This window comes from Mus caroli, chromosome 17 (assembly GCF_900094665.2).
Source record: "Mus caroli chromosome 17, CAROLI_EIJ_v1.1, whole genome shotgun sequence".
Taxonomy (NCBI): domain Eukaryota; kingdom Metazoa; phylum Chordata; class Mammalia; order Rodentia; family Muridae; genus Mus; species Mus caroli.
The window spans coordinates 24,501,542-24,511,225 of NC_034586.1; the positions used below are offsets into that span (position 1 = coordinate 24,501,542).

Consider the following 9,684-nt stretch of genomic DNA (forward strand, 5'->3'; position numbering starts at 1 on the left):
GAACTCAGAAATCCACCTGCCTCTGCCTCTGCCTCCTGAGTGCTGGAATTAAAGGCGTGCGCCACCACTGCCTGGGCGAGTGAGTCCTTCTTTACAGTGTAAATAATAGCCAAAGGCCTGGGAGAGCAGATGTGTCTTCTAGCTCATCAGACTTAAGACTCAATCCAGAGGTGCTGGTTGGGAATGCTCTAAAGTCTGTCTAGAATTTCATATGCCTAGTAACTGGTGTGACACTAACCACAGGACGAGGTGCCTGAGGCATCTGCTGGCCGGGGATGGGTCCTGGATGGGACACCCAGACACTGTAGCATAGGGGGCCCTTGAATGCTCAGGTCTCTGCTGTTTAGCAGCCGATCCCAGAACAAGCTTACAGATTCAGGCACAGTTGCAGCCCAGCCTTTCCTGGACATCCTTCATCTGCAGATCAGACACTCCCCTCTCCCTACTTCTCCCCAAGCCCTGAGGGTCCACATTATCCAACCTTGTCTGACTCTGAGTAGGTTTCCTGTATCACTGTCTCGGTCTCGTCCATACTTAAGTCTGAAGGCTCGGAGAACTTCCTGGACAAGGCAAACAGCACGGCGTCGTGGAGGCTGAGGAAGAGCTGGGCCTTCGTGATGCCTTCATCAAAGAAATCATTCTTCTCAAACGACTTGACCACAGAGGCTACAGACCAAGCCCAAACACACAGGTGTCAGCGCCTGAGAGAAGAGCCCCTGGGACACAAGACACACACTCACTTCCAGGGTAAAGGGCAACTCACTGTGACACCCTGAAATGAGGACCAAAATGTTGGCATTGTAGAAAGCATTGCACATCTGCAGGGAGAGCGAGAGAGGGTGGAGTCAGAGAGCTGCATGCATGCCAGAAACAGCCACCAACTAGCAGCGGGGGTGGGGGTGAGGGGTGGTGGTGGTGGTGGTGGTGGTGTCTGACTCCTCATCAGGTGTTCACTGCTGGGGGGAGGTGTTGTATTTCTTCCTGCTTCTGAGTACTACGGCTGGGGACACAGAAACCGAGCAGGGCATCACACAGTGAGTGGGAAGTGACGGGGAAGGCTGCTCACAATTCCAAGCCAGGGAGACTCTTCCCACGATGAGAGTGTCTGCATGAGGAAGCTTCAGGGTAGATGGGCAATGATACTCTTGGGAACATTCTAGAGAGTGGATACAAAGAGCTATCCTCCTTCCTAAAAAGTTGTATATTTACTCATGTACATGTGTGTGAGTCTGTGTATCTGCAATGTGTGCCTGGTACCCATAAAGGCTAGAGAGGGTATTAAATCCCCTGGAGTTGTAGACAGGTGTGAGCTGGATCCTCTGTAAGAGAAGCCACCAGTGCTGAAAACTGCTGAGCCATCTCTCCAGTCCATGTTTATTATTTTAGGGTAAGTGGAATATAATAATTCCCTCCAACAGGAGCATACAGAACCATTACAGAAGGATGAGGAAGCCTGGACCTTTAGGACATAGATGCAGACCATGAGTCTCACAGCTGTAAGGCAAAGGATCCTGGTTTGCCTCCATCAGAAAGCCATCTGTGCAGGTCAAGTGTAGGTGCCAGAGTTCAAGGTGCCTCTGTAAGAATGGGAGGCAAGAGACGGGTGCTGGGCACTGTTCTACAGAGCAGGTGGGAGCCAGGAAAAGCCAGATGCCAGATGTTCTGAAGCACCAAGTCTTCAACACAGGGGCTGTTCTTGGGGCTGCTGGGAGAACTGAAGGCAAAGGTGTGTATGCTCAGCATGGTCCTGCAGGGAGCGTTTGAGAATGTGGGTTAAGCAACTCTAAAGTTACTATAGTACAAGCCTAGAAGGCGGCAATGCAGCCCAGCCCAATGGCCTGGGTGAAAAGTTCCCAGAAGGAAACAGCATCAGATACATCTGAATCTAAACTGTGGGTATGAGCCAGGCATTGTGGGGCACACATTGATCCCAGCACTTGGAAGACTGAGGCAGGCAGATCTCTGTGAGTTCCAAGCCAGCTGCTATGTCTACATAGTAAGTTCCAGATCAGAAAAAAAGAGGAGCCAGATGCTCTTAAGAAAAGCCTACTTCTTCAGGAGTGTGAAGGCTTCAAGTCAGAAGAGGACATGACCATCAAAGGAGCGGGGCAGGTCCCTGAGAGCTGGGAGGGAGTGTCCCACATGTTTAAACTGGGCCATCATGAACAGGGGTGGAACCAAGGTGTGTCTGAGAGGAGAAGGCATTAAACAGCAAAGCCAGCTGGGTAACCATGCGGCTCTGCTTCCACTCTGTTGCAGAAGCAGAGACTTCTGAGGGAACCTCCGAGTCATAGCAACAAAAAGGAGACCGGGAGGAGGGGAGACCCTGCTGGTGCCTGACAGATCTGCAGGGTCAGATTTGAAGTGTCATTTCTTCTAACTTCCAGGCTGAGCACTGCCTGGAGCAGAGGAAGAAATCTTGGTGACCATTTCGTTTTCTGTAGAGCTTTGTCACTGCAAAGGTCTGTAGCTGTCCTGGGAGTTCCACAGTGGGCAGGACATAGACACTGCCTCTGTGATGTTAAGAAACACCTCCTCTGTCCCCAGTTTCTTGAGAGATGATGAATGACTTAGGACTAGGGAACTAACTGCTCTGGTTCAACAAATCAGAGCTGGCTTATTTCCTTCTCATTCTGATTGATTGTAAACTACCTTCAGTGTCCCCATCTCTAGTGACTGAGCAATCCCACGATGCAGAGAACCACACTGGTGGGGGGGGGGCGGGGGGTTAGTGTGAGTTGTAGGAGGAGTCAGAGCCTAGAGCCAGGCCTCCTTGGTACTTACCTGCCTTAGTATAACCAAAGCCCGATTATCCACATAGTGCACCATGGAAAAGTCCAGAATGATGGTATGGGTGTTGGTCTGCACACTTGTATCTGAGTAAGGCATGATAATGGATCTGGATCGGCTCTGTGCTAAGCTTTCTGAGTTCTCGGGCGGTGGGAGTGGACTGTTTCTTGGGGGGCTGTTGGATTGCCAGGCTTTCTCCGTGTCCTCGTAGCTCTGCACTATATTTCTCTGTGATGTGGAAGACACTGTGTAGGGAATCTGTTCCTCAGAAGTGACTTGGCTGCTGTCCCCGCTGCCCAGGTAGGAGCAGCGGATCAGGTTGATGGATGAGTCCTGCTCCTGTCTGTTTTCATATCGCTCTGTGTAGACGACCTGGGACATCAGAGGAGAGTGGGACCTTGGTGAAGCTCAGGCAGGGCTGAAGCCCCTGTCCTCCTGGCCTGCTGTGTTCCCTCTGAAGCTCTACCTCATCGCTCCTATGAGCTCGGCTGTCCCACTAGCACTTGAAGCAACAGAGATTGCAGTTTCTCATCTTCCCTACTCCCTGGTACCTACCTCCCAACTGTGTGTCACATTAGTCTGTGAGCCAGACTTGAAATCACCTTTACTCTAGTCACATCCATTACTCCTGGGTCCCAATGAGTCTCCAGTATTTATTACTACTTCCTGTAAAGTGCTTTCTCTCTCCCTTCTTTTTACATGTGTGTATGTATGTATGTATGTATGTGCCTATGTGCATTATACAGTATATACAATCAAGCCAAATACTTCACATGTATACAGGAGGCCAAAAAAGGGTGACAGATCACTTTGAATTGTAGTTATAGGTAGTTGAGCCTCCTCCTGTGGGTGCTGGAAACTGAACCCGAGTCGGAAGGCAGAGCATAAGTATTGTTAACTGCTGAGCCATTTCTTCAGACCTGTAATCTGCTTCCTATCAGGGGCTCCTCCACATCTTCTTATCTGCATGAACAGCCTTTCATCTAGCCTTCTAAGAACACAGCAGTTGGTGTCTTTATCTCTGCCTGCCTCCCATCTCCTAAGAGACTCAGGGGCTGGTGTAGCATACGGACAGAACCGTGGGCTGGGAGCACCACAGAGAGCCAGGCTAGTGTGGCCTCTGCATATGGAGTGTGACGGTTGGGCTTGTCACCTGTCCTTCTTTCCCCTCCACTGGTTGTGTCTGCCTGAGAGCATCACTCCTATGATCCTGAGAGCCTCATACATATTTCTGCCTCAGAGTTCCTGCCAAGCTTACTGGCATGGAGATCTCTAGTTTCCATGCCAATAGCAATGTCAGTGACTTCAGCAGCATGTAGCCATTCACCATGTGGTGCCTCTGGCTTTCTAAGTTCATGCCACTCTCTCGATCCAAAGTCTCATGTGCTGTTAGAAGCCAGACATATTCTTCTGCGTATAATCAGAAGTAGTGCTACTCATACTCCATGGTACATTACGATTCTTATTAATAACTTCAAGTTGGGCTGGAGAGACAGCTCAGTAGTTATGAGCACCTGCTGCTCTCGCAGAGGATTGGAGTTCAGTTCCTAGCATCCATCTCAGGTGCTTCACAGTCACCTAAAGCTCCAGCTCCAGGGGATCTGATGCTCTTCTAACCTGTGTGAGCATCTGCAGACACTCACACACACACACACGCACATGCACACGCACATGCACACACATGCACACATAGACATGCATGCATACATATACATTTATACACATTATATATATATTTATGTGTATATATGTATATATGTGCATATACATATATACACACATACATACACATCTACACACATACATACACAAATTGTATACACATAAAAAAATCTAAAAAATCAAATGGTATCATTATTTACCATCTTGAAAGGAAAAAAAGATTAAAATTATAATATGCTTGGATATTATACAAAGATGAGAAATGTAAAAGATAGTTACTTTTTTTTCCCCATGAGACAGGGTTTCTCTGTGTAGCCCTGGCTGTCCTGGAACTCACTCTGTAGACCAGGCTGGCCTCGAACTCAGAAATCTGCCTGCCTCTGCCTCCCAAGTGCTGGGATTACAGGTGTGCACCACCACTGCCCAGCTAGATAGTTACTTTACTATTGAAACTATGCATTATATTTATGTCACATTAATGGAGAGCTGCCTCCCTAATTTGAGTTAAACCCCATGAAGTTTCAAAACCATCTTACACATTCTGGGTGCTGAGGAGGCAAGCAGCACAAGCTTACTTAGCATGGCATGGCAATTCCAGGATTTGGGGTGGGACAGAGGATGTACTCTGAGCTTGAGGCCAGCCTAGACTATATCATGATACATTGTCTCAAACAAGTTGGGTGTGATGGCATCCCAGAATCTGGGAGGCAGAGTCAGTAGGGTCAAGAGTTCAAGGTCAGAGAGGTATGTTGTACAGGCCTTTGCTTCCAGCCCTTGAGAGGAGAAAGCAGATGGATCTCAGTGAGTTCATTGCCAACCTGGGCTACATAGTGAGTTCCAGGCCAGCCAGAGCTACATAGACCCTGCAATATATATATATATATATATGCACATACATACAACACACAAATGTGCCTGCATATATATATATATATATATATATATATATGATGTATATGTGTTTCGATCAAACCCACTCCAGATTCTTACCTCTCCAATTCCCCTTCTATCCCTCACATCGATCTTAAACTCAAATAGCTCCCTCATGTTTCCACTCTTTCCATATCAAGAGTCTATCTAAACTGGGCGTGGTGGCACACGCCTTTAATCCCAACACTTGGGAGGCAGAGGCAGGTGGATTTCTGAGTTGGAGGCCAGCCTGGTCTACAGAGTGAGTTCCAGGACAGCCAGGGCTACACAGAGAAACCCTGTCTCGAAAAGAAAAACAAAAAAAAAAGAGTCTATGTAGTGTTATATCTGCATGTGCTTGACCCTTACAGTCTATCTAGGGTTACATCTGCATGTGTGTGACTCTCACAGTTTACCTAGTGTTAATATCTACATATGCATGCATCTCACAGTCTAACTAGTGTTATATCTGCATGTGTGTGGCCCTCACAGTCTAACTAGTGTTGTGTCTGTATGTGCATTGGTGTATGTGGAATGGACTGGGTTTTTTGTTTGTTTGTTTTTTTAAAGGGATAGCTAGTTGATTTTAAAGAAAAGGGGCGGGGGAAAGCCAGGTGGTAGTGGTACATGCCTTTAATCCCAAAACTCATGAAGCAGAGACAGGCAGATCTCTGTGAAGTCTAAACCAGGCTGAGGGGGTATAGGGGACTTTCGGGATAGTATTTGAAATGTAAATGAAGAAAATATCTAATAAAAAAATTAAAAAAAAAAGCCAGGCGTGGTGGTGCATGCCTTTAATCCCAGCACTCGGGAGGCAGAGGCAGGCAGATTTCTGAGTTGGAGGCCAGCCTGGTCTACAAAGTGAGCTCCAGGACAGCCAGGGCTACACAGAGAAACCCTGTCTCAAAAAACAAAACAAACAAACAAAAAAAAACAAAAAAAATTGAAAAAAACAAAACCAAAACTAGGCTGACTTATATAGTGAGTTCGGGACAGCCAGGGCTACATGGAAAAACCCGACTTAAAAACAAACAGAAAAAAAAGAAGGGAGGGAGGGAGGGAGGGAGGGAGGGAGGGAGGGAGGGAAGGAAAGAAAGAAAAGAAAAGAAAAGAAAAGAAAAGAAAAGAAAAGAAAAGAAAAGAAAGGGAAAGAGAAGGGAGGGAGGGAGGAAGGAAGGGAGGGAGGGAGGAAGGAAGGAAGAAGGGAAGGAAGGAAGGGAGGGAGGGAGGGAAGAAGGAAGAAGGGAAGGAAGGAAGGGAGGGAGGAAGGAGAAGAACGGGACAGGAGAGATGTGGAGACACGGCTCACCCTGATCTCTGGCTCCAGTTCTTCACAGTCACAGAAACACCTACAAAGTTTGTTTTCTGCTATAGTGGTCTCACTTTCATGAAACAGAGTATAAATTTCTTCTTCTTTAAGGGGAAACTTCACCATATTGACCTGGGAGACAGAAGAGGGGTCTCACACAAAGACAGGGCAGAAAGGGAAACCCAACGATGTAGAGGATGCCTGGGGGGCAAGTAGGCCCTCACCTCTTTTAACACCTTGTGCTTTAGACGGTACACGTTAACAAACGTGATGGAGCTGCAACACTGAAAGATTTTCACCCCAGGGATGAGAATCACCTGCAAGACATGGTACAAGGTCCCCGCTCTTTTAGGGAGAAAGAACCACACAGCCTTATCATTTTTTAAATTGTTTGTTTGTATGTTTGTTTTGTTTTCTGAGACAGGGTCTCACTATGTAGCCCTGGCTGCTCTGGAACTTGCTCTTGCTCTGTAAACCAGGCTGGCCTCAAACTCACAGAAATCTGCCTGCTTCTACTTCCCAAATTCTGGGATTAAAAGCGTGAGCCACCTCCACCACCAGAACTACACTGCTTTCATGGTTCCTCAAGAACCTCTGTCCTTAATGGGTTGAAGTCTAGAAAAATAGCTTGCTCTCCATCCCACCCCCACCATGTGTGTGTGTGTGTGTGTGGTCTGTTATCTGTCTCTGTCTCTGTCTGTCTGTCTTTCTCTCTCTCTCTCTTTTTTTAAAAGATTCATTTATTTATTATATGTAAGTACACTGTAGCTGTCTTCAGACACTCCAGAAGAGGGAGTCAGATCTCATTACGGATGGTTGTGAGCCACCATGTGGTTGCTGGGATTTGAACTCGGGATCTTTGGAAGAGCAATTGGTGCTTTTAACCACTGAGCCATCTCGCCAGCCCCTCTTTTGTGCTTTTGCTAGCTTGGAACTGGAGTTGGATCTCTGGCCTTGAACCTGGAGATGCACAGGTCCCTGCTTAGCCCTGCCTGCAGAGTGCTGTGGTGAGAGGTGAGCACACCCACACACCTGGCACTCCTTCTTTTTGTACTCTTCCATTCCTCACTCTATCTTCTGAGTCACAGTGAGAGGTTGGAGGGCCCTCTGCTGGCTGCAGGGGTGTAAGGAACCTGTCCCTTGGAGCCTCAAGTCTCCTATCCCCTGTGGAGTGGGCTGCAGTGCTTCAAAGTGGCTGCTGCTCTAACCCCAATTCCCGTAGGTGAGTATGTATGTATGTTTTATGTATGTTTGTATGTATGTGCATGTAACTGCATGTGTGTGGGCACCCGGGTGTGCAAGCACACAGAGGTGTAAGAGGTGCATGTGGAAAGAGGATAAGGTCAAGTGTCTTCCTCAATTGTTGTCCACTGTTTACCGAAGCAGGGCCTCTCACTGAAACCCAGCTGATCTGTGACTCATTTCCTCCAGATACCCAGCTTGTCCTGCGATGTCTTCTCTCTGCCTCCCAAGTACTGACATTCCAGGGGTTCTGAGGAGGTAGACTCCTCACACATGCATGGAATGGCTTTATCCACTGAGTCATCTTCCCCATCCCTGGGCTGTCTCTTACCTCCCGGTAGTCATTAACATTTCTGTAAATGTTGGTATTGGGGATCTGACCCAAGACGAGGATCTTGGTTCTGGAAGGAAATGTACTTGTCTTAGGTCCCTGTGCCCTTGCCTTGCACGGCTGTCCTGCACTGACCAGAGGCTGAGTACCTGTGCGAGCGAATAGTGGTGACAAAGAAAGTGAAGGCCAGTGAGATGAGCAGTCCAACGTCGAGTCCCAGGAGAATCGCAGAGGAGAATGTCACCATCCAAACGACCTTGTGGGAAAGGGTTGGAGGGGGGGAAAGACCTTGAAAATGAGCAGAATGGAGAGGTGCTGGGCCCACCTCAGACAGCTGGGCCTAGAGGCTGCCTACATGTTCTCTGATGGATTCTTTTTTTTTTTTTTTTTAATTACCTATTTATTTATTTTGGTGTTTCAAGACAGGGTTTCTCTGTGTAGCCCTGGCCGTCCTGGAACTCACTCTGTAGACCAGGCTGGCCTGGAACTCGGAAATCCACCTGCCTCTGCCTCCCAAGTGCTGGGATTAAAGGCATGCACCACCACTGCCCGGCTCTCTGATGAATTCTTGGTCATCTCTCCCTTTATTTCTTTCTCACAATATCAATGTCCCCGTGTACAAAACAGAGACAACGTTATCTACCTTGTCAGACGGCGGGTGGGTTGACATGAGGACTCAGAACTCACTGAATGATAGTTAAACATTTGTAATAGTTATTATAACTATTTATTTATTTTATATTAAAGGCAGGTTTATTGGTAAGCTGTTCTCAGGTAGGCAAGTTCACTGGCCCCAAGGATCAAGGCCAGGGAACTGGCCATGGGGAAGGGTGTGTGTGTGAGCTTCTGCTCCCCTCACAGCCAGATTGCAGCCACGCTGAGGCGTCTGAACTCACACATTCGTACTGGTCCTGCCTCCACAAACTGGGTAAGTTGTAAATGGCATCAAGGTAGGGTACCACATTGCTCAAGATGATCCCAGCCAGCACAGCCTGTGGAGGAAAGACAAACTGCCTCATTCTCCCTTCATGGACAAATTTCCCAAGTCCTCTCAAAGGAACCACAAAAACTAGCCTTGCCTCTAGAAATCCCCATGGGTTTGTCTCCTATGAACAGCACACCCAGACCCTGACACACTGCACGAATAAAAGCTCTTTCCACTTTTCTCCATTACTCTAGTGTGTCAAGTCTAACAGGCAGGGCTTCGCCAAGGTCAGAGCTGATTGAGCCAGGACACTAGCTGAGCCTGTTTGTGCTTGCTTTCCGAATGCCCAGTACAACAATACAGACACAGAGGGTCAGTAGAAGCCAGCCCAGCAGCGCAGACAAAGTCAGGCGTGACTTCTTCCCACCATTTTTTTTTATAAATTAATTTTACCTAATCTTTTACACCCCACCTCCACTTCTCTCTCTCTCTCTCTCTCTCTCTCTCTCTCTCTCT

General features: G+C 47.7%; 1 protein-coding gene across 3 annotated transcripts in view; it reads right to left on the minus strand.

The window, feature by feature from the left end:
* Nucleotides 1–9,684, minus strand: part of Slc26a8 (solute carrier family 26 member 8) — a 51,192-nt gene that overhangs the window by 4,657 nt on the left and 36,851 nt on the right. For all 3 annotated transcript variants that reach the window (XM_021150005.2, XM_029470864.1, XM_021150006.2), the window contains exons 12-19: nucleotides 9,140–9,235; nucleotides 8,393–8,499; nucleotides 8,244–8,313; nucleotides 6,895–6,987; nucleotides 6,671–6,802; nucleotides 2,785–3,162; nucleotides 764–818; nucleotides 482–666 (exon numbers count right to left, since the gene is read on the minus strand). In XM_021150005.2, the coding sequence (XP_021005664.1) occupies nucleotides 482–666; nucleotides 764–818; nucleotides 2,785–3,162; nucleotides 6,671–6,802; nucleotides 6,895–6,987; nucleotides 8,244–8,313; nucleotides 8,393–8,499; nucleotides 9,140–9,235 (1,116 nt within the window). The remainder of the gene's footprint in view (nucleotides 1–481; nucleotides 667–763; nucleotides 819–2,784; nucleotides 3,163–6,670; nucleotides 6,803–6,894; nucleotides 6,988–8,243; nucleotides 8,314–8,392; nucleotides 8,500–9,139; nucleotides 9,236–9,684) is intronic.